This window comes from Bactrocera dorsalis, unplaced genomic scaffold, assembly GCF_023373825.1.
Source record: "Bactrocera dorsalis isolate Fly_Bdor unplaced genomic scaffold, ASM2337382v1 BdCtg037, whole genome shotgun sequence".
Classification (NCBI taxonomy): Eukaryota; Metazoa; Arthropoda; class Insecta; order Diptera; family Tephritidae; genus Bactrocera; species Bactrocera dorsalis.
The window spans coordinates 93,224-117,300 of NW_026038088.1; the positions used below are offsets into that span (position 1 = coordinate 93,224).

At 35.3% G+C, this 24,077-nt stretch overlaps 4 protein-coding genes across 4 annotated transcripts; 2 read left to right on the top strand and 2 right to left on the bottom strand.

Moving 5' to 3' along the window:
• The first annotated feature begins 1,716 nt into the window (after window positions 1-1,716).
• Window positions 1,717-10,572, top strand: LOC105226530 (zinc finger protein 761). Its single transcript, XM_011205432.4, has 3 exons — window positions 1,717-6,187; window positions 9,205-9,402; window positions 9,472-10,572. Exons 1-3 carry the CDS (start codon window positions 4,930-4,932, stop codon window positions 10,122-10,124), a joined length of 2,109 nt encoding a protein of 702 aa, XP_011203734.2. The 5' UTR covers window positions 1,717-4,929; the 3' UTR covers window positions 10,125-10,572.
• On the bottom strand, window positions 6,191-9,117 carry LOC105226529 (Bardet-Biedl syndrome 5 protein homolog). Its single transcript, XM_011205431.4, has 5 exons — window positions 8,372-9,117; window positions 8,151-8,299; window positions 7,896-8,085; window positions 7,592-7,829; window positions 6,191-6,723 (listed from the first exon to the last, which is right to left on the bottom strand). Exons 1-5 carry the CDS (start codon window positions 8,434-8,436, stop codon window positions 6,274-6,276), a joined length of 1,092 nt encoding a protein of 363 aa, XP_011203733.2. The 5' UTR covers window positions 8,437-9,117; the 3' UTR covers window positions 6,191-6,273.
• A 3,844-nt stretch (window positions 10,573-14,416) lies between the features above and the next one.
• Window positions 14,417-19,456, top strand: LOC105226533 (coiled-coil domain-containing protein 39). Its single transcript, XM_011205434.4, has 10 exons — window positions 14,417-14,956; window positions 15,040-15,187; window positions 15,254-15,825; window positions 15,888-16,217; window positions 16,966-17,067; window positions 17,134-17,361; window positions 17,424-17,994; window positions 18,601-18,766; window positions 18,830-19,182; window positions 19,236-19,456. Exons 1-10 carry the CDS (start codon window positions 14,711-14,713, stop codon window positions 19,328-19,330), a joined length of 2,811 nt encoding a protein of 936 aa, XP_011203736.1. The 5' UTR covers window positions 14,417-14,710; the 3' UTR covers window positions 19,331-19,456.
• On the bottom strand, window positions 19,395-21,568 carry LOC105226532 (RNA polymerase II-associated factor 1 homolog). Its single transcript, XM_011205433.4, has 3 exons — window positions 21,338-21,568; window positions 20,314-21,280; window positions 19,395-20,257 (listed from the first exon to the last, which is right to left on the bottom strand). Exons 1-3 carry the CDS (start codon window positions 21,403-21,405, stop codon window positions 19,499-19,501), a joined length of 1,794 nt encoding a protein of 597 aa, XP_011203735.2. The 5' UTR covers window positions 21,406-21,568; the 3' UTR covers window positions 19,395-19,498.
• Window positions 21,569-24,077: the final 2,509 nt, after the last annotated feature.

The following is a 24,077-nucleotide window of genomic DNA, read 5'->3' on the forward strand; positions in this document are numbered from 1 at the left end:
TATTATTTTCTAAAAATCTGAAAGTGAAAATGAGTTTACTATTTTATGTTGCTTATTATAGCGAAGTGCTTTAAACTTGTTTCAATATATTGTATGTATGTAGTTATGTTATATATTTTTGGTTAGGTTTTCTTTTTTTTGTTTTCATTTTCATGTAGTATTACTGAATTTTTTATGTTATGTGCGCGTTTTTGATAGCATACATATATAACAAAATATGTTCTTAAGCAACTATTCAGGTATTTTTTGACGTCGCGTCTAACGGCGTACATGTACATACATGCTTACAAATAGTCTAACAGAATACTAAAAATTTAATATTCTTAATATTTTTATTGAATGCAAGACCAAAATCTTACAAGTAAATTAGCACACACACACATTTATGTAGTCTTTGTAACGCCCGCCAGTAATCTTGAATTAAAATACACTTAAACTTAACTAACTGAAAACGTTGTAAGTCGTAAGCGTACAGCAACAAAATAGTCTTACTAGTATTTAGTGGTCAAAAATCAGTTTAGTTTACTTAGCTATTCAACAATATAACTGCACCTATTTAGCATACAACATCGCCAACAACAAGACCAAACGCTTTAAAGATTTGTAGATTTTCAGTTTCGTCAGCATATCACTTTGTATCATAGAACTCTTATTAGTAACGTGTCACTTTAGTCGATCTTAGTTATATATATATTGCTGTACTACAACTGCATATATCTATATACATACATAAGTAGATATGTACACCCATTGCGATTTAACAGTTTAGGCTAAGTGAATTAATGGATTTGTGCAAAAGCGTTGGGGGAAGGAGGAGTTGTTGAAAACTTACTTTTAAATTGCACTCAGTCAAACACACCTAAACACGCATATTGCCAGGTTTTATAGCGCAGTTTCGTTAGTATGAACTATTTCACAAATTAATTAACACTTGAATTTCCCACCTGTGCCGTTTCAGCAATGTGTCGCTGGTATATTTCATTCAATGATTTTGTTGCCTTATAACATTTCTTTTGAACTTTTTTCGGTTAAAACATTTCTTTATTTATTAGTGTTTATTGTTCTGTTTTTGTCATAGGCGGTCAAGTTAGCTTCTTTTCGTTTTTCCTTTATGTACCGCGCCTAGTTATTATGAAATATTTACTACTTAAATTACACTTTTATTGGAAAAAGTAATGCAAGCATAAATAAATGAAAATAATAAGTATTTCCACTAAAACTCTTCTATTTGTCAGTTTAATATGTAATAAGTGAAATATCGATAAATTCAAACATGGAAATACGCATAAACTATATATAAACAAATATATAGATATATATACATAACTACATTCAATACATACATATACATTATAATTAATATAACTACATAAAATATAAATGGAATATTTGAAATATATTATTAACTCGTAATTTAGTCCGTAAACTATTACATAACATTTAAAAATTAGTTTAAACAAATCAAAAAAGTGAAATGTATTAAACGGTGAATAAAAATACATAAAAAAGAAATCAATAACAAATATAACCAATATTGAATTCAATAAGATTCTATGGTTTTATTTTTATTTATTTATTACACAGCTCCACAAAAAATTAATTCTAAGTTCTGGATAATGTTTTTAAAAATCAAGATTACGAATTTATTCAAAAAAGCATTGAATGTGGTGTCATAGTTTATATTTTGATCAGTCATCGGCTTCTTATCAATATAACTTATTTTTTCGGTCAAGCTTAGGGTTTTTCGCGCATACAAATATCAGGTTATCCCAACTCAGCCTCCTTTCCGAAAATATGCAAAACATTATATGAATGATTTTAAATTTAACAACACACAACTAATACACATCAGACGTGAAGATATCTCCACTTTCAGTCTACATTTTGTAGTTTCAGTTTTACTCAACGAAAATGTCGATTTCGTAATTCGCACGGACCCAAAAATCATTCGCATGGTCCACTCATAAGCAATGATGACGCCAAATCACCGGAACTGGGTACATTTTACCCGTGGAAATGAGTGTTACGGTAAAACATTTACGCCACAGTTATTCTCTCAAAATGAACTCAGTGATTTTATTACGTGATCAAGTTTGGTATGAAGAGCAATTTTACAAAGCGGTGGATGAGGAAGGATATTGTTTTGATCACAGCTGTTCCGAAGCTTAGTGTGGAAACTGAAATGTGAAATATTTGTTTGTCCTCAATAAATGAAAGATACAGATTTTTTCAAGGTTATGACTGTTTCGGAAATTTAAGCTTGGTAAGGTAATGTGTTAATAGTCAAAGACTTCATAGTTAACTGTAAATCGTCATATTATGAGGAAATTTTGAAATAGATATCAAGTTACACGACTATTTTCGGAATGATTTTGATTGTTGGGATCGCCACATGACAGATGACTGGTGGACCTTAAAAAAAGATTGTCAACTGGAAAATTAAAAAAAAGCTCATTAAAGGAGATTTATTGAAATATAACATATAATTTTAACTTTTTATCTTTATTTCCTTGAATGTACATATCTTTATTTTTCTAAACGAAACTGACATAATAAATAAATGTGCTATTTTATTTTTTGGTTTTTGTAATGTTAAATGAAAACAAGGTTTTAAAAACAAATGAGAGCAAATCTTGCAATAACATTAATAGTTTAATGATTTGTGAGAGCAAATAAATTAAAAATTATATTCTTCTTCTTTACTGGCGTAGACACCGCTTACTCGATTATAACCGAGTTAACAACAGCGCGCCAATCGTTTCTTTTTCGCAAAGTGGCGCCAATTGGAAATTCTGTACTTGCAACCCAAAAGAAACTTTCTACAGTTCCTCCCAACCCCCCGTGGATCCGACCCTGTGCATAGCAATAGCTTGGTAAGCAATAAATTTTCGAGAACCGTTACAACAAATACATCACTTTAGTTAGAGATCATACCGAGGAATAAAGCCATATTTTCATAAAAAGGGTCCTAAGTAGTTGGGGCAACTACCATATAGTCTACGCATTTCTTGTATATGCCTACGCATTATCATATTTTATGTATATTCAAAATCTTTTTTATAGTAAGATAAATTATTATTTGCTTTACACCATTCATCTTATTATTAATATTTTTCATCTAATTCGAAATATCTCAAGTCTATTTATCTTTGTGTCAGATACCATAAATTATTGGACAATGATTTAATCAACGTTTAAATACCATCGACATAGATTTTCCTGAACTCTAGATACATACATATGTAAATATTTTCATAAACCTATTTGGTTTCCGATCTCTTCTACATTATATTCTCATCGAATGAGTTTGTTGTCAGTTGTTTCAACTGAAGAGCTGCGCCCCATAATATTATGCAGCACCTTATTTCAACAAAAGTATAACAACTTTCTCACACTTCGAGGCAGGAATTTTAAAGGGATTTCAGTGCTTGTTTATTCATTATTTTGTTTTGTAAAAAGTTGAGTTAGGAGTTACGTGGGCTTACGGGTTTCAAAAAATATATTTTTTTATTGTCTTATTAAATTCTTCAACACCTCTAGAATATTGTTTTAAATTTTCCGAGTAATAGTTTCAGAGATACAGCCTTGAGAACTTGTGCGCTCATGTAACCTTAAGTTTCTTATACAACTATAAGAATCCTCTATGACATCTGCTTCTATAGAGTTTCACTCAATTTTTCATAGATTGAGTGGCTATGGATAATACCAAACCGCAAAATTTCTACTGAAGCAGAAGTTGGTTATATTGTAAACCATGATACGGATGGGTTACAGCCCAAGCTATCTAAATGTTTACTCGAATTATTGCTTCCATTGATATACTTGACGAACAGTAGTTGTTGTTTTGCCTCATAAAACATTTATCGGGGTTCTGTGATTAGAATTACAAACAGAATTAAGGAATATGTTTCCGGTTACTTAGGGCAGGACTCTATTTTTAAAATATCTGCTCAGCATAAAATAGCATTTGATTATACAAGTTTGAGAAAATTAGCAAACCATTTAAAAAGCTCTTTTGGTTGATTAACACCGGAAAACTTTTCATATATCATAAAGTCCATTGCGGGTCTGGAAGTAACATAATCTGATAGTTTACTGACTATCATCTTAATTCTTTAACACAATACGATCAAGATCTTCCCAGTGGTGTTCGCGAAATATTGTATGCAAAACTACTAAGATATTGCTCGTGCTTTTATATGATAGGAACTATGTATACTCGTATAAGTGTGCTTAGTTAATCGAGATGAATATGAAAGTGTATTCACCGAATTGTTTACAAATTATATTGGAAAAGAAATAGTGGCTAAATATTGAGAATGAGGTCAAAACTAAACACAACATAGAGCACTTCATAACAATACGAGCATGGTCTTACAGAATTTGGAAACAACGAATAAAGTTGCTCGCGAAATGCAAGAGCCGCATACATTTACACAGCAAAGTGTGAGAGTGCGGTGTGTGAAAATAGCTAAAGATGAGGACGATCGGCAGCAACGAAAACGACGAAAACAATGATAGCAACAGCTGCGGTAGGATCGTCGGAACGTCGGGTGAATGGCTAACTGAACATTTGTAGGCCGAACGAGCGAAATACATATTTCGTTTTTCATTTTTAATACAGAATTTTCATTTATTTTTAGAAAAATCAAATATGCGTCTATTTCGTTGGATGGTATACTCAAAAAGAATCTCATACGTACAAGGGGTAGTTGCACGCTGCGATTGTGTAAAATTTATAGCGACAAAATTTACAGAAACTTTTTGATCGAGAGGAAATAACAGTAAATTAATTAGAAATTAACCGAGTTCAAGGTGGACGTGTAGTATGTTTTGGTAACCAATTTAAAGGTGTCAGTCCTCCCTGAACTGTGTCTAATCGTGTGTGGAAAAGTAAGAACATTCTATACGCTGGTGACACTGTTGAAAATGTGTTCATTGTCTGCGTTGAAGTGTCCGCTTTGTGCACAGACAAATTTTCCTAATATCGACGCCTTACGTGTCAGTTTAATTAAGGCCGCAAATGGACCGTTAGCCTGCCCCATTTGTCATGAGCTGTTTTTGGGTTTGGACAAGTTGACCATACACCTATTCAGTCATACCACTGTCATGATGACCGAAACGTCAAAAGGGACCGTCGTCACAGAAGGCAGCAAACGAACAGAACAATCAGAGAAAAAGGTCGATAATAAATTAGAAGCAGAAGAGACACGTATTTCCACAGGAGCGCCATTGAAACGTGTCAGCAAGGAAAAGAAAACAAAGAAGACACAACAGCTCATCGAAGATACAACGAAGATGGCGCAAATCGATAACAACACTTCATTTTGTACGCAAGTCGCTGATAGTACGAGCAGCCTTATTGCTAATGCGCCGGCTGCTAACCTTTCTACTTGTGATATTTGCGAGTTTACATTTCGTGATGAGGAACTACGCGACATGCATTTTCGTCTAGTACATCAGAATGTCAACAACAATAGTGGTGAATTTACAACTAACACCGCCTGCTCCACAGAACCCGATTTCAAATGTCATCTTTGTTCAAAGACTTTTAAAATGAAGGGTTCTCTGCGCGTACACCTCAAAGTAGTCCATCTAATGTGTCTACCTAATACCGGCAATAGTCCCAAATTGAGCATATGTGATCGTATACGTCATAAGGAGACGAAGCTTGGAGCCACTACCAACAAGAGTTCCACCAACCTAGCGCAACCCACCCAGCTGCAAGTTGAAAGTAACGGCACGCAATTAATGCAGTCCACAGCAACTCAACACCAAATAACGTTCGCCGCGAATGCGCCACAGTCGACGGCACAGGTGCCTAGCGGCTTCACATTCGGTACCTTAACTTTATTGCCGGCGCCAACGGTTGCGGCGAGTGCGTCCGGGAACCTGTTAAATTTGAATAATAACGGTGAATTACTGCACGCTGTGGACGGCACGGCTTTAAATTCAAATGTACTCTTAGTAATCAACACAAACTCCACGACAGTGCCCGGTACCGAGAAGGCATCCACAGTTGCCGGTGCCAATAGCTTATCCAATGTATTGATAAATGGTGGGAAGGAGCTAATGGAGCAGCAGAGTAAAAACACAACAGAAAACAATAAATTGTGGAAGTGTAACGAGTGCGCCAAAACCTTTACCACAAAATATTTTCTGAAAAAGCACAAACGTTTACACACGGGTGAGCGGTTCAATAAAATACTAGTCTAATTTGTGCATTTTTTTAAATTAATTTTAAGTGAAATCGCAACACTACTTATTCGCATATTATTGTCCCTCTACTCTCGGCAACACATCCCATAAATCCTGCAATTTATACCCATCCCGAATGCGTTCCATTGCAAAGCCCAACTCCTTACAATATACTGGTTCCCGTACTGGTGCTTCAGTGCCGGCTACCGCCATACCCTCTGCCAAATAGGTGTTAAGTTTTGTGTTGACTTCGCGTTCTTGGCGTTCGTCGATCTCTTGAAACTCTTCGGTCTTGAACTCCTCTGCCTCTTTCATTTTCTCCAAACGTTTTTTGGCATCCATAGAGTCATAACGCACGCCGAAATTCGGATTCTCCGTATAAATAGCATGTAATGAAATGAGTTCCTTGTAGATTTCATTTAGGCGCTCAACGGGATCTATGCGAAAACCGAGAACATAGCCGCCACCAGTTTCTGCAGTTTGTATCACAAGCGCCGGTCCATATTTTGATTCCCGTATGCGTATCTGAAAAACACGTATCAATTAAATTTTAATGTAGTAACATAGTTTTAGTGAGAAAGTGTGTGATATATTGCTATAAAAACTCCCAAGATTGCATTCAATGATTCAAAATAGGGCCAAATGACGATGCTGTAGAAGCTGAATTATTATAATTTACTCGTATTGTAATATTTATGACAAATGGGAGGACCTCAAAGTTTTTTTGTTACGTCCTAGTACTTTTTCCTTTTATAAAATACTGGACTTTTGATCCATATCATTAACTTCAACTTTTATATTCCAGATGTATTTTCACGTTTCGATGTCTCCTGGTCATTTTAGAATCTAATTTATGATTTTGTTTTTCAAAGGTTGGTAAAGAAATAAATCATTTTCATTCATTAGCCTTTCTTTATCTACATGCTCTACAAAGAAAACTCGTATGCCATCGGTCGTGAAGAAGCAATTTTTCGCAATATAACTTCTCCTTGTAACTAGAGCTAAATAATAATACTTTGTTAGAAACCCATGGAAAATAGTTGATTCATTTTGAGGGATCAAACGAATACGACTAGAGATCTTCAAATTCGCGTTAAATAGTGGTTCTGAAAACGCAAGTTACGATGTCTTCTGTTTTGAGGGTTCTGGCACTGTTCACTGCACTTCCTAATTATTATTCAGAGGCCTTAATAACTGTGTCTCAGTGGACCAAATATTCAAACAAATATTACTTCTATGTATTTACTAATAAGGGTCTTATCAAATATATATATAGTCTCTATAAACTTAATTTAGCTGGGCCGATCATATCATATTCTTTCTACATTATTTTTAAATACTGTATTGGGTCTGTTTTTGGCTTCCAACTGGATATTGTCAATTACGCACTTACGTTTGATATTTGTAAATAGGGCAAACTAATATTGAACGTATGATTCGCATCAGCAAACCACACCAAACGTATATTGGTAAGTACAAACGAGCCCAAATTGCCTTGATCGCTGGACAAATTCCATACGCCGTTGATGTTGTTGTAGACTAACTCATCCGGCATGATTATCAATTGACCCGATAATATAATTGCGCCACGTAGTTTTAGGTCTCTATACAAGTATGTGCGTTGATATAATCTGAAGAGAGGTTATACCGAATGGGTTATATGATATAAAAATATATATAATTACACATATACATACTGATAGATCTCGAAAATGCTTTGAAAAATGGGTGCATCCCTGCGTGCCGTATCACCAGAGATATCGGTGAATAGGAACTCAAACCGTGTATTACTTCCGGTTGCCAATATGTAGAGAGCTTGCGTTGGCGCACCAGCTTTCGATACCACCGAGCGCGTATTAGTGTTGACAAATCGACCATAGCCGATAGCTAAATGGTGAATATGATGAAAAAGCGATAGGAACTGAATGAACAATGCTGAAGGATAGGCTTACACAAATTATATTTTTTATGTGATAAGGAATGCCAAACAAGACGTAGATTCGTGGCTAAAAGGCGTCCAGTGTCGCTGGGATTACCTTTGGTGTCTTCAATATGATAAATAGTGTCCAAAACCTTTTCACCTTTACGCAGATGCTTTTGTCTAAATTGAGTTTAATTGACATTATTTTAATGTCAATATAACCATTACAGTAATAATTAACTGCATACTCACACATTTGGTGTGTCAAATCTAATTTCTTTATCCTCCCAGAGTAAATTTTCTGTTAACGGGTCCATTTTATCGCTTGAATTGATTTCCCCCAACTCATTTTATTCTGTTTGTTTTGGTTTCTTGTTCAGGTGTAGAAATGGCGTTACTAGGTTACCTGGGTGGTTGAATATTTGCATAAGCCTGGGTACATAAATGTTAATTGTTGTTGTAAACTAAGGTACATATACTTAAGTTGCCTTTTCAATATCAGGATTCGATAACAAACTTAAATTTTAGTAATCGAAAATTGTTTTATTGTTTGAACCAATTGTCAAAGCGGTTTTGCCACTCTGATTGTGGTATCTCCAAAACAAGACAACTGGCAAATAAATGGTTGCATTCCACTCAGAATTTACTGTTCTGCGTTGTTCCAGTGGTACGAGTATGGTTGCGCCAAACCCAAAAACGTGAATAAGTTTTGTTGGACTCTTGAAACACCTATACCATCGACTGATGTTTACTTTCAGGCTCAAACGCGTAAATCCACGATTTATCACCTGTCACGATGTAATAGACGTGTTTCGAAGCACTGCTATCATATTTTGTTAAAATTTCTCTCGACCAATCGACAAGAGCCTTTTTTTTTACAATTAATGTAAGTTAGTCCTACTAATGTTGTCTTCATCTCACGATAGGTTACATGAGTGATATTATCTTCTCGAGATAGCAACTTTGATGGAAGATTCCGCTAGGTTGAAATTTTTTAGGATTTTTATATATACGAAAAAAGTGTAAATACATTTACAGTTTTCTAACACAATCCATTTCATTTTAAAAACTTGTATTACTTTCAGGTGAGATGCCGTATACTTGTGAGATTTGTGCGCGAACATTTACTTTCCAACAGTCATATCATAAACATCTACTCTATCACAGTAATGAGAAGCCACATGTGTGCGCTACTTGTGGCCGCGCTTTCAAGGAGCTGTCAACTCTACATAACCATGAACGAATACACAGTGGTGAGAAACCCTTTAAGTGTGAAGTGTGTGGTAAGTTCCGCAACCATGGGTCTATAAAAAATGCTAAGACATCATTTTCACATTTATTATTACCCTTAGGTAAATGCTTCCGACAACGCGTTTCATTTTTGGTGCATACCCGCATCCATACAGGCATTATGCCTTACAAATGTGAGGTGTGTCAGAAGAGCTTTCGCTATAAGGTCTCACAACGAACACACAAATGCCTACCACAACAATGCGCCACGGATGATGCTGTGGAAGATGCCACACTTGGTAATGAGGCGGGAAATAATATGGATAAGCACGCGCTCGAACATACTACCGATGATATATCGGAGAATTTCATTAAAGAATTTCTTGAGAATACGCGCGTGAACATAGGCGATGCACAAAACTCACCAGCCAGTGCCGAAATTGCTGCCATAAACGCTGCAAGCGATTGTAACGGTAACGACGATGAGGCACTACTCACTAAAGCTATCGATGATATAATCGATGAATCGTGCAATAAAATGGGCATTGGTAATCAGGGCGCCGGTTGTCAGCATTTACCGTCCACAAATATGCATACTTCTATGGGTCCGCTGGTGGCCTGTAGTGATGATTGCAATTCCCCAACTCAGAAATTACAAAATATGCGCCTTTATTCGCCACAGCTAATGACAGGCATGGTCGATGGTGTTAGTGATAATACCGATAATATATTTCCACAATTTCTACTAGACGATGGAGGAAACAATATACTATAAAAGCGTGCATGGTGCCTTACTTCAGTAAATGTTATTAATACGTAAATCATTGGTCTTCGATAAGATACTTCTTTGCTCGTTAAGCTCTCTTGCCAAAAATTTGTAGATAACTCGTAAAAGCGGTGACAAAGTTATTTTCTGTTCCTCATTAAAGTTGAGTAACTTTTTCGTATTTTTCCGCTATTTGATTCTGCCAGTTGTTTTATACCAGTTGTTTATTCGATTCGCTACTCAAGGTTTGCCGAGTCAAAATCAGCTATTGTTTAATTATATACTATGTTGGCATTGTAAAAAGTGCAGTGATAATTATTTATAAATATAATAGTTAATATTCCCACAATAATAACTTTGTTTTTAAGAAATCATACGTGTTATTGCTTATTGGTTTTGGGGGATATAATTATTTAGGCACTTTACAGACAGAGAACAAAACTAGGTTAAATTTGCGTTCTCCACCACAGTTTGAGGAATTTTCTTATGAAATTATAAAAAAGAAATAAATAATATTCGCTGGAACTCAGTCGAGGTAAGGACAGTTGGGTGAATGTTTCCTCATTTTTTCTATTAAGGAAATTACTTGTTGTTTGTGATAAGAATTCCTTGAGATGCTCAAAAATCTAAACCCATGACTGTTTTAAGTTGGTCCAACCCTTTGCATTTATTGCGCGGAGAAGTGGCTTTATGTTATTACAGCCATACTTTATTTGAACGGTTTGTTTTCTGCCTATTGATGAAGTGTGCTTCAAACTTATTCGGCAAATGTAAGCACCTAAACTCATTACGAACGGCTAATGGACTTTTTTGGAGATCTTTCAAGGTATGAAGAAAATGTGTTTAAAAGAACTTTTGATATTAGTCAATAAAGGGTGATGCTAATGTTGATTAAATTTCTGGTCAGAAAATAACCTAAATAATTAATTCGCAAATTCCCATATTTTTATAAGGTTTAAATAGTGTGAAACAAGTTAAAAAACAAAAACAAGTAAGAAAGAGCTAAGTTCGGGTCCACCCGAACATTTTATACTCTTGCAACTTGCAAGAATCTCCGCAGCGAAATACAACCATCAGAGGATCGGAATCCAAGCATATAAACTTGCACTACGAGTATATATAACTCATTCCCTTGAAAGACATGTTCGACATAGGGTTTGTTAGAAAACCCAAAATCATTATATATAGTTTATGGGAGTTGGGGTAGTATCGACCCGATTTAACAATTTTTGCCAATGCTATTAACATGCCACATACTAAAAAATGTTCCCTAAAGTACTTCACATAAAATCCGTGAGTTCGAAAATCCTGATATTGGTTATATGGGGGCTACGTCAACTTTTCGCCCAATTTTATCAATTTTTGGTACAAAGATACACTGTTATGAGCAAAACAGGCTCTCTGATTGAGATGACTTAAATATTGGCGGAAGAATACCACGTGCTAAATTTTGTTGAAATGGGTTGGTCGGGTCCCGAGATATGTGAAGTTATTGGTGCCACGCCCATCGTCCAATTTTTATCACGGCTCCCATAAAGCCTGCCCCGTTTTTGGTTTATCGAGCATTTAGTCGTTTTTAATAGTACCGTTATATGGCGAAGTGCGCGGGGTTATCATCCGATTTCATCCATTTTCGTAATTTTTTTTGTACTAGGAAACCCGCATTCATCAAGGCATCTAAATTTTTACTCAAGTTACAGACAGACAATTCAAGCGGATTTCAACTTTTCTCGTGATCCTGATCATTTATATATATAAACCCCATCTATATCTATCTCGCTAAGCTTTAGGTGATACATACAACCGTTAGGTGAACAAGATTGTAATACTCTGTAGCAACTGGTTGCAAAATTATAAAAATCACATACCTGTATGTACATACATATTGATTGTAATTAGAAAGGAGAAACAAAGTAATATACATGTTCATAGCCTTAGGGGCCTTTCAAACATAATTTGCAAAGTAAAATCTTTCCTAAGGAAAGTCTGTAATTAATCTAACTAAGTCGTAACTTATAGATGACAAACCTTTTGAGGAGACATTATTATAAATCATTTTTGAACCGACCTTTCTAGTCAGCTGTTAACTCAAATGGCAGTAAAATATTGAATGATCTGAATTTTGTACCCTATTAATTTATTAGTTTTAATTTTTACTTAGTAATTAATTTGCACTCTAACAAATGTGGACATGAAACCTAATGCTGCTAATTGCATTAAATAAGCGGTCGGCAATTCAGTTGTGTTATAATCTAAACTTACAGCAGTAAGTGTCAATTTTCAGAGATGAAAGATTCATACAAATTTCCATCAACACCTTGAATTCTTAAATTTACTAAACAAAATAATATACATATGTACATACTACATACATACAGCCGTTGACAGCTAATTAGAAACGCTACGTAGTTTGGTTTATAAATGATATTATTTTCCAATAAATCAGTTATTTTTACTGTTTTTACTTACTTACTTTCTTGAAACTTACGTTAAAATTAAGCTCTAATAGCAAACAATTTAATTAAAAATCCTTTTTTTTGAAGATTTTAACAAAAATGTGTAGAATCAAAGATTTGAGTGCGACAGTTTATTAGAAACGAACATATTTTATAAGGAAAAATACTGTTATTAAAAAAAATTTATTACTTTCAGTTAGTATTTTGTTACTTAACCCTTTTACTTTAATACTGCTTTAAATCCACTGCGAATTGACGTTATAAGACTCTGACAGCACACCACTAGTGTTGCTTGCCATGCCGACCTAATTTCATCATTTTTGGTACCTACAACTTTTTTGACATCTTCAGGCCACTCCAAAACATTCGTGGAATTTTTAACAAAAAACTTTTGTGTTGACATTGTAATTTGGATTATTATTTTGTTGGAATTTCAATATAACAGGCAAATTCTTCCTTAGTATGAGGCAAAATTACATTTTTTAGAATGTCGCCGTATTTCTCCTTTTTTGAAATTACATCAATCGTGTGGAGCGGACCTACAACATTTCAGGGAAAAAATTCCCACACCATGATTGACCCTCCATCATGGTTCACTACCCGCGAAACCTAGCGAGGATCAAATTCTTGATAGATTGGTCGGCGAACATACTTTCGACCAAAGGATCTATGCGATTAATTTAGGGTACATCGCTCCAAACAACATACTGCCATTGCTTTGTGGTCCAAGATCAATAATAGTTGGAAAAGTCTACGCGTTTTTTACTTTCAATTTTAGTCAGAAGTGGTTTCCTGTGTGCTGTCCTTCCGTGAAGTTAAAATTCGACCAAACGCCAGGAAATTGTTTTCTTGAATATTTGGCCAGTATATTCGTCTTGACTTTTATGTAGAATGCCTGTGGAACTCTTTTTGGGCGATGGTAGTAATTCAACGGTCTATTTCTGTTGAAGTTTTTAAGGTTATTCTTTGCGTGTAATATTGGAAATATTTTTAAAATTCTGTATATGCTTAACCTTTAACTTATGAGGTCAAATTTCGAAACGTAGATTTAGAGGTAGTAGTAAATTTTACACCATTTTGATTGCTAAAATTTATTAGATATTTTTTTAATATAATGCTTACAAATTTCATCAAACTGATTTAAATTAATTCTAATTACAGTATTTGGAAAGAAAATTTTAAACTCTTTGTATTTTTTTGAAAAATGTGTCGTTTATTTTAGAAGCCTTTTTTATGATTATGAGAAAATCAAAACACAAGGTGAAAAATTTACTACCACGTTATAAGTTAAAGGTTAAGACCATTAAAAACAATTTTTTTGACCTGATTCAAAATTTCTTTGTACATCTTTCCAGACTGACGAAGGTCAAAAATGTAGCTGCGAGGGGTAGGTGTACAGCTGCAGCTTTTTCTCATTAAAAAACTTGAATAATACATTTTAAACCACAACTTTGAAACACATCCTTACCAGAAATCAAAAATATTATTAATAACAATTAGCACCAGAAGGAATTTTAATTCTTTAAAGAACTGTTTCTAATTAGCTGTCGCACTTAATTTACCTCCTATATCGTAACGTATTTAATATTTGGTAAAAAATTAACAGTACTTCAACCGCACAACTACAAAAATCAACGAATTTAGTAGTAAATAAAGTAATGAAAACAATGCAAGATTTTTAAGAATATAAATAACGGTATACAAAAACATTTAATCATTGCACTCATCAACCACCTACAACAGAGGGAGCTGTCAACGGCTATACATACATACATATATGTATGTATTGAAATATAATATGCGACCCACATTTGGTGAGCAAATCTGAGGGTGGCTTCCCAACCTCGTACAAATTTATGCACAAAACTAACGGAACCTGTGACAACAGTACGTGTTGCTATAACTTAAATGTTATTGATAAAACGTAGAAACGCTATGAAAACATTGACTGAGTACTCAGTTGTATTGAATTCAAAAACTTTATTCAATTTTTGATAGTCAACTTTTCAAGCAATATTATAACATACTCTTTTTAAATTTTTCTTCTGCTGAAACAATAAAAAATCCAAACAAAAATATTTATATTTTAAAGACAAATTAAGAACTCATATTAACATAAATATAAGCGGATAGGGCATAATGGCTACAGAAGAGGGCTCACATACACAAGATGAAATCATACGAAAGGCAATGCTGGACATGGGTTGGGACCCACAGGCGGAAATACCCATGGCTAGCAAGGAAAATCTCTGCATCTTGGCCGAAATGGAACAGATGGTGGAGGAGAAAATACAAATGCTCGAATCGAACATCCAAACCGAGGATCGGTTGGAGAAGCTATTGCAGCATTCTAAAAATGCAGAAATGTGTGTGAATCAGAATTTGGTAAGCAGTTGAGCCGCATAAATACATATGTACATACTATGTACATAAGTAAAATGGGACTAAAAAATTTGCGTTGCTTATAGAAACTACTGCAAGCGCATCAGACTGAAGTGCACACGGAGATACATCTTTACAAAGTAGCCGAGCGTGTGCAATCGAAGCTGAAAGCTGACATCAACAAAATCGATAAGGAAACTAAATGCTTTACAGAATATATAGACAACACAGAGAGTATAGAGTCTTAACTAACGGTTTTACAGATCTTTTTAACTTGTTTTACCTATCTCTCCCTTGCAGAGGAACTGTGCCGACGAAAAAATGCCATCGACGACTTAACTTCGCGCGTTAAATGGGCGAAATCAGTGCTGCTCGAGTGGCGTGAAGCCATGGAAGACACCAACAAAGGCTATCAATTGATTGAGAAGTACTTCAAGGAAGATCAAGAGTTGGCGCGCCAAAAAGACCTGCGTCGGCAATTACTACATAACGAGCTTGAGAAACTACGTAAAGAATTGGTAAAATTATACGAAGAGCAGAAGTCGTTGGAGCAGAATATTGAATGTACCGCTATACTATATCGTACCGCGCATACGGAGCGTCGACAAATGGTGGAAACTTGGAAATTGGCGGTGCAACAAATGTTACAGCGTGAGCGTGACATACGACACGGTGAGAACGAGCTGCAGAATTTGCGCAACGAAGCTGAACGTGTCTTAAAGGAACGCAGAAATTACGATAAACACTTGGATGCCTTAATTCAGAATAATCATGAAATCGAAAATAATATCGCCTTGTTGAATGATGAAACTTCACAGATCAAAGAGCAAATCCAGAAACTCATTGATATGACTATATTGAAAGAGAATGAGGTGCCGAATAGTTCAAATAGTTAAAAGACGACCTAAAACTTATAATGTTTTTGCTTTTAAAGGTGGATCTTTTGCAAAAGGATCTGCAAAATCTCTCAAATAAAGTGCAACAACAACGTGTGGAGAACCGTAAAATGACTAAGGAAAAAGATAAACGCAATCAAGCATTGGAAGATTTCAAATCGGTACTACGTAAGCTAGAGACACGCCTAATCGAGATGGAGAATAAGCATCTAAGCGCGGAGCAGCGTTTACAAATGCTGGAAGAGATGAACGATACCGAAGAGAAAGCACAAAAAGAGATAAACAAAGATAAGTTCCGGTTAAATGGTTTGATCTATCGTAGTCAGGACTATTTGCAGAATTTAAAGAACGATTGTCGAAGATTAGAGGTGCGTAAAATCTTCTTTACACCACTATTTTTGTATGTATTATAGTGTCATAAGCATATTCTTTTAGAGAGCATCTACAGACTCCAAAAATATTCATTTCAGATATTACTTATATTGAGCTTTTAGTTAAAAAATTTCCAGACAACCAATTCTACTTTACTTCGAAATTGTGACATTAGCCGACACTTGGTTTTCTTTTTTCACGCCCCTTCAGCTTGCCTACATATGTATGCATGTGATTTTACGACTCACTAAATCCTTTGGGGAATAATGATGATTTTCGTGTGTCTACAGCATAAATCCTAGGCTTTAACTGAAAAATAAATAAATAAGAGTCAAAAGTAAATGATAGTGACAGATTTCTACATTAGCTAGGTCTTCCTTTTCGGAATTGAATTTTTAAATGAAGAACTGATAATGAAGATGTAGTTTTACCCATGATCTCACTTCGCCGTATCTTCAAATTTTCTCGATAATAAACTATTGGATGATGACGACATAACCAGACTAGGTTAATTTTTAGGTCAAGGAATTTCATCTCAGCATTTTTTGGAAATGATTTACGCTGATACCAAAACTGGCAAATTCGGTGATGTAAAACAATTCTCTAGAATTTTTGGCGGTCAAGTCTTCTTGTTTTTAACTATTGTATTCGGGTTCTGTCGAATAATAAATTTAAATAATGAATAAATAAATTCCTTTGATATTTGAATAACAATTTATTTTAACCTAAATATATAAATCCAAGGTTTCCAATGAAGGCTTGTCAGCGAGCATCACCACTGTCATTCGAAACACGAAGAAAATGGAAAAGGATCTCAATCGCCTAACGGAAGTACACTACGAGTCGGTGCGTATTTTATATAATATAAATAATTTACATTTTTTTTTTCAAATAAATTTACAATTCCACTAGGCTTTCAAATGTCTACAAATTGAACGTAAAATAATAATGTTACAAGGTGGAGATTTCGACCCCATACAAGAGGCCGAAGCGCAAAAATATTTAACCAAGTTGGAGGCGCAAAATTTGATACTGCAAAAACGATTACAAACCACCGAAGCACAAAACAAAAAGTTGGACTATAATATGCGAAATTTAACCGATGTCTATAATGCTGATCACAAGAGATTGGAGGAGATGGTGAGTTGTTTTTGCAGACCTATACCTATACATTATAATGCACCGTTTATATTTCCTGATAGCTCTTCAATATAAAAGAGGCGCAAATGTACTGCGAGGGCGGCATAAAACGTTTGAGTGTCGAAAGAAACAAGAATCAACAGAAGATTGTCGAGTTGAGTCTTCTGAAGATGCGCAGCAAGGAGTTTGAGAATGACATAATCGAATGCGAAAACAATACCTATCACTTAGGGAAACATCGTTTGCAACTAAATCGTACCATGAAGGATCGTTTGGTGGAGATAAAGAGTCAAATGGATTTGCTAAATCTGAAGCGTAAACATTTGAATGAAGAAAGAAGCACATTGCTGGCAGACATCGGAGAACGTTCGAAACATATTGATGTTGTACGTGCACGACTAGAATTGACCTCCAGATTGATGGGTATGAATGAAGATGGCACTTTGGTGACAGCAACGCAATTAAAGGTGGCTGCGGCGCAAGAGAAACAAATGCTCCTAGATGAGGGTAACGAATTGAATGAGAAAGTGATCAAGGCAGAAGAAGATATTAAAGCGATGGAAAACACACTGATGTTGCTGAACCATTCGAACGACTCATACCGCAAGAACCTGAATAAGAAAGTGGATGAAGGTAGTTGAGAGAAAAACGTTTTCAAAATACTGTTCAAATTTTTATACACCGAACACCCAGAAGGAAACGTCGAAGATACAATAAAGTATACTATGTAAATATATCGAGAAATGATCAGCATGACGATCTGAGTCGATTTGACCGTGTTGGTCTGTCTGGCTGTATACATGTAAACTAGTCCTTCAGCTTTTGAGATATCGATCTGAAATTTTGCACAACTCCTTATTCGGAACCAGGGATAACTTTTTTACTTGACAAGATATCTCCATGAAATGGATTATCGTCCAGGGCAAAACTACAATTTCCGAATCCCGAAATTTTGTAATCCGAAAAACTTGTTCAGATCGAACCTCTATTTTAATTTGGCAAGATATCTGCATGAAATTTGACACCTACATACATATGTATGTATATTTGTTCTAGGCAACGGACAATTTCCGAAGAAATTGTTTGTGTAGTAGGGACAGTATATGTCTGTCGTATGCATTAGCCGATCAAACACAATTATGGAAGCATTTATTTGTGAAGGGTATACCAACTTGGTTTCAGCCAAATTTAACATTTATACTTGTATTACTTATATTTTCCTTTTGCTTTTAACATTAGATCAAGTATTGGAAGAAATCAAGGAATTGCAGTCCAACTATTGTCTTGCCTTGACGCAACTCAAGTCTTTACGCAGTAAACATCGTCAAGTGGAAAAAGAAAATGACAAAAACTTACGTATATATGAGAACCTTGGAAGACAATTGGAGATCTCAACTGGCAAAAAGTATTTTAAATTGATGATTACATAAACATGCTTTATTAAATTTCTCCTCTGTTTTCACTTAAGCATGGAGAATAGCGAAATATTGGAAAAACTACAAAAGGAAATTGATGATCAGAAAACCAAACTGCAGCGAGCCGAACGCGAAGTCAAAATTTCTTTGAAGGCGGTAAAGGAGCGTAATTTAGGCAAGGAATTCGTTGAAGCTTATGAACGTGAGTTGGATTTGCGTGAATTTGAATATCGTAATTCGAGCGCACTTAATCAGCTGGCTGACATGGCGGAGAATGATGACGACATTGGCCCCAAAGTAATACGTATAATGTTGGATAAAGGCCTTAAAATGCCTCATATGTTGCAAAAAACACGCAGCTTTGCTTCGTGGCGCAGCGATGTGTCGGAAACCTCTTCATCGCGTGGTACGAAGTGCACTGATATATTCTTTTCAATTTAATAAATTTCTCGTTTACAGATATGCCCATGTCCACACCACATTCTTCCGTTTCGGAGACTACAAGCGTTGTTATTCAACCTTCGGTCGTTTCCATAGATTTTTCACCATCTTAATGCTTTAACTACCAACATCACTTAGCATTGGCGCGATTATATTTGCAATACATTTCTCTAGCAATAACATTTTTATTTTCAAATACTATATTTGATGATTTTAAAATTGAAAACACAGATTAATGTCAGAAACTACAACTTTCATTAAAGTTTTTTGTGAAATTATGTTTAATCTTCTGCTTCCGAGCCACTCCCAGAACCGCTATCCGAACCACTTGGTGTTGCGCTGCCTGAACGGGACGGTGTACGCGAGGCTGAGCCAGAACGTGAACCAGAAGCGCTGCCTGATCGCGAGCCAGATCGAGAGCGGGAGCGAGAACGTGCTGAAGTTTTCGATGGTGAACGCGATCCAGAATTAGAACGCGAGCGGGAGCGAGATCGACTAACCGAGCGCGATGGTGAGCGTGAAGTATGTGAGGCAGAACGTGAACGTGATCTTGAAACAGATTTATGCGATCCTGCTGGTGTAGCTGAGCGAGAACGTGATGGCGATTTGGATGCAGAACGTGACCGCGATCGTGAATGTGCGGTAGAGCGAGATCCACTACGACTGCGACTACCCGATTTGGAGCGAGATCGAGAGCGTGAAGCACGTGAACCCGAACCTGAACGTGAACCAGAACTAGATCGTGATCGTGAACGGGACTTAGATTTTGCATGCGATTTAGAACGGGAGCGTGATTGACGGTCTTTCGCATTTTGAGCTGCTTCTGCGTTGTCATTTTCGGATCCGTCTCCATCATCAGCATCACCGCCTTTGTTATTATTGTTTTCAGTAGTGGTCTGTGTAGTTGTTGCGATCTCTTCCTCGTCCTCTTCATCTTCTTCCATTTCCTCATCCTCCTCATCACCTGCTGGCTCTAATTGTTTTTCTCGGTATCTTTGCATGCGATGTTCATTGGCATCCAATGGGCGATGTTTGACCACCTATAACATATAGATTTAGTATACGTAGAATAGATATTTCGATGAAAAAGTCTTACCAGTTTGGTATTGCTTGGCTGTTGTCCGGTTTTGACACGTCGCTTATTTAGGCGCACACGTGTCTCCAATTCATTATAGAATACACCATCTTGACGTACAACGAAAAAGTAATTTTCTTCGTAACCCTTAGATGCTTTACTTTTGACATTCCAGTTGTATTCGCGTGCAATTTTATACTCATAATCTTCGTCATCTTTATACAAAACATTTTCAGCAAAGTCATTGCGTCTCTTGTCCAAAGTCTCTTCAGTGGGTAAGAAGTAAGCGACAAATTGTTCACCACTTTCGTCCATCACACCCCGAATCATAGCTTGAGACATTTCTTCCAATTGTGCTGGTACATTTTTGCCAGCAGGGGCGGGATCACTATCGAAAATAACCTGTGCACAAGGGTATTTCCAATTCTTGAAATCTGGATACACAGGCAATATTTCCACTGGTACCACATTTGGTTTGGAGTAATGTTTGCTAATTTCATGTTTGGAGTCACTGAATGTTTTCTCAATAGCTTTAATTTGTGCATCACGATCAAGGTAGAGCGTTTCTTCGCGCAAGGACTTCTTAACATTATAACCCACCTTAGCTTCAATATTCTCAAGGTTTTGCGGTTGGAAACGCGTCTGTTCTGTCGAAATATATTCCGACTTACGCAACCATGAAACACTGCGTGAATGTTGGCGCGAACGCATCGAATCATGTGGCGTGTGTACATCTTCCTCCAATAACCTTTCATCTGCTGGGTCAAGTTGAGCGTAAGGATCGGCCTGATATAGATCGCGATTTATCAAATCGATTGTTACACCCAAGTCATGTTCGGTAAGCACTTCATATTTGTAGTTGCGTTCCAGCGAAGTCGGATTGTATTGCACAAAGCGGTTGCTGTCGAACGGATACTGCAGAAATTTCAGGTCAAAGGGTATATCAGGAAGACTGTTGCCATATTTCACACGACATATTAATTCGGACCTAAAGAGAGATTGTATTGTTATTGAATTAAAAGCATTTATGTAAATGCTCTCTTACTTGCGTTCGGCCGCTCTAACAGGTCGCTTCTCTGTATTCGAAGTTGTATTAATAATAGTGGGCGCCATTCTTAAATGTGATCGATATCTTTTGGCAGAAAGGCCTCACACCTAATACTTTTATGCACACAAAACAAATATAATTATTAATATTAATAAAACTCACTAAAAATTACGAAAAATTCAGAATGAAAACAGTAAACGAATGCAATGCCAAATGGAAAGAAATGTCAAAATCGACATTTGACATGGTAGATATGCTAATAATTTATCGATATTTGGAAGATGTGTATTTTATTATCGATGGTATAATAAAGCATTGTAATAGGGTAATATTTTAGAACATATTAAAATAATTATATTATCTATAAAATATATGCAAAAATATATTAAATTCTTAATTACTGTTTGTAATAACATTTACATTCCCAAAAATTTAAACACACTATAAACAAACGTATCTGTGTGTAAGTTTACCCAAAATGCTTTGCGCAAAATCAGAGAATGTAAAATTATATATTTATATATATATATATATATATATATATTATATAATACACGTTCTCTTGCCTGCATAATTGCTTCGAAAGTAAAAAAATATTAGGGGTATTCCCTTGCTCTTGCAAAATTGCAGATTGCAAAAATACTGATTGACTGATTCAGTCAATTTATTGTTAATGACTATTGTGCATGGCTATTGTGAATTGGCGCACCTTCTGCATAAATTTTTAACAAAAAAACTGTAACAAAACTTTATAATTTAAATAGAAATTATAAAATCTAATTAAAATTTACTTTTCCCAACAATTTAACGACGTAATATGTCTTTATGTGAAATGGCAACTACAACAGGGTTGCAATTTTATTTTTGCGTGACATTGCACGCAAATAAACATGGGTTTTGGTCTGACATATTTTACAGCCCTTGCAAATATTTTTCTGCGTGTGTTTGTTGTTGTGCCGTTGTAAATCTGCAATTCTTGCACCGTGCGTCGGGTTTTGCAAGAGCAAGGGAATACCCCTATTGTAACGGTTTTCTGGATAAATCGTCTACATTTTAACTCACTTTTGAGATCGATCACTGGATTGTTAAATGTCTATGTACGTATCTTTATTCTTACAAATACCTTAACGCTTATTACAAGTAATTCGAGTTCAAAATTTCTTTATTATAACTCTTTACTAAGCAACACTCCTGCAAAACGGGTAATAGTTAAGTAACTGGTCACCGATAGGTAATCAGTAATTAATGCTTTCGTTATCCGATAAGTTGTATTTGTTCTAGCCTCGAGAAAAGAGTAACCATATCTCCTCTTTCATTACACGTCGGTGTGATTAGCTTACTTGCTCTCTCTCATTAATTTTGCCTATTTGTTTGGTTAGCCACGGTTACCAAAAATAATTTGTTTGATTATTATTATGGTCACCCATGTGTGACAGAAAACTGGTCGATAGGTTATTTGCTTCGTTATTCATTGGTCACAGAAAACTGGTGCAACGGTCATCACTGCCCGTCGTATCTGTCAACTTTTGCCTTATAAATAAAACAATTAAAATTTTTATTTTATTTAATTATTTTTTTGAAGTTTGTATCTTTATACATGACAGTTATATTTTTCCTTTCTATTTTTACGAATTTTTCGTAATTGTTTTAGACTATCTTTTAAATATTTACATTTATATATTCATACATAAATTACAAATTGAATTTTTTCTTAGAATAAATTATTTATTAAAATTTTGTTATTTTGTTTTGAAAATTATCATTAATTTACTAATTCTTAATATTAACACAATTTGTATCAATTTAAATTAATTAATATGACCTATTATTATTGAGTAATTTAAATATTATAATAATTTTCCTCCGAAATTTTCAAATATCTAAAATGAATAAAAAGAATTAAATTATTTTTTGTTTGTATATGTTAGGATATCTATATTAATTTTTAAAAATAAATACTATAATTATCAATACCATACTCTTTAATTTTGTACACTCCAGCTGGCACTCATCCACGTAGGATATGCAAGTTTTTTTATCAAATTGAATAGCTGCTATAGCTTACAACACAACTTTGGTTAATCTTGCTTTGACGGAGATAAAGTCCAGAACCCTCAGTGTTGGGAATTTCGCCCGCGACTTTAACGTGTGAAATAATAATATGAAAAAAATATTAATATATATTGTTAACTTACATTCTTCTATTTTATTGTAAATTTCATCAATATATTCGTCTAGTTTTGTCTCATCACCTTCAGGCATTGGTAAATCGCCCATTTTTTGCACCCATTCCACTCTTCGCAAAGTCCTGATTATTTGTGCCATTCATACCCATTAATGTCTTAAAAACCTCCGGGTTGGTGAACAAAGGCAACACTTGAAAATATGTTAAACAATTTTCAGGAACATTACACTTACAACAGCTAATTGCTCGTCCGCAAATGCTGTACAAAAAGTTGGTCCATTTGTTGTTCAATGTGTTCACCTACATAACTTTTTGTGATAAATTTTTTTGTACTGGATTGAAGTGACTGTTATTTGTTTATACATGGCCAGCAAACGAACAATTAACATAATGTTCCAACCATGGTGTTGGGATGTGGTGCAGGTCGCCTCCACGCTGGTGCATCTTGGGTAACGCTAAATGGCCTGCGGCCTTCACGGCCTTACAACTCCTTAGACGATTTTTTTGGCATCGAACTGGTTTTTAGAGTAGGGAACTTATATGGAACTGTTA

Excerpts from the sequence above, each read along its gene's own strand:
- LOC105226533 (XM_011205434.4), top strand. The coding sequence starts at position 14,711 with ATGGCTACAGAAGAGGGCTCACATACACAAGATGAAATCATACGAAAG. Across the intron at positions 17,362-17,423 it reads ACAAGAGATTGGAGGAGATG|CTCTTCAATATAAAAGAGGC; the intron begins GTGAGTTGTTTT and ends ATTTCCTGATAG. Across the intron at positions 17,995-18,600 it reads GAATAAGAAAGTGGATGAAG|ATCAAGTATTGGAAGAAATC; the intron begins GTAGTTGAGAGA and ends TTTTAACATTAG.
- LOC105226530 (XM_011205432.4), top strand. The coding sequence starts at position 4,930 with ATGTGTTCATTGTCTGCGTTGAAGTGTCCGCTTTGTGCACAGACAAAT. Across the intron at positions 6,188-9,204 it reads GCACAAACGTTTACACACGG|GTGAGATGCCGTATACTTGT; the intron begins GTGAGCGGTTCA and ends TATTACTTTCAG. Across the intron at positions 9,403-9,471 it reads CTTTAAGTGTGAAGTGTGTG|GTAAATGCTTCCGACAACGC; the intron begins GTAAGTTCCGCA and ends TATTACCCTTAG.
- LOC105226532 (XM_011205433.4), bottom strand. The coding sequence starts at position 21,405 with ATGGCGCCCACTATTATTAATACAACTTCGAATACAGAGAAGCGACCT. Across the intron at positions 21,281-21,337 it reads GTTAGAGCGGCCGAACGCAA|GTCCGAATTAATATGTCGTG; the intron begins GTAAGAGAGCAT and ends ATCTCTCTTTAG. Across the intron at positions 20,258-20,313 it reads AGCCAAGCAATACCAAACTG|GTGGTCAAACATCGCCCATT; the intron begins GTAAGACTTTTT and ends TATATGTTATAG.
- LOC105226529 (XM_011205431.4), bottom strand. The coding sequence starts at position 8,436 with ATGGACCCGTTAACAGAAAATTTACTCTGGGAGGATAAAGAAATTAGA. Across the intron at positions 8,086-8,150 it reads ACATAAAAAATATAATTTGT|CTATCGGCTATGGTCGATTT; the intron begins GTAAGCCTATCC and ends TTCACCATTTAG. Across the intron at positions 6,724-7,591 it reads CCTATTTACAAATATCAAAC|ATACGCATACGGGAATCAAA; the intron begins GTAAGTGCGTAA and ends CGTGTTTTTCAG.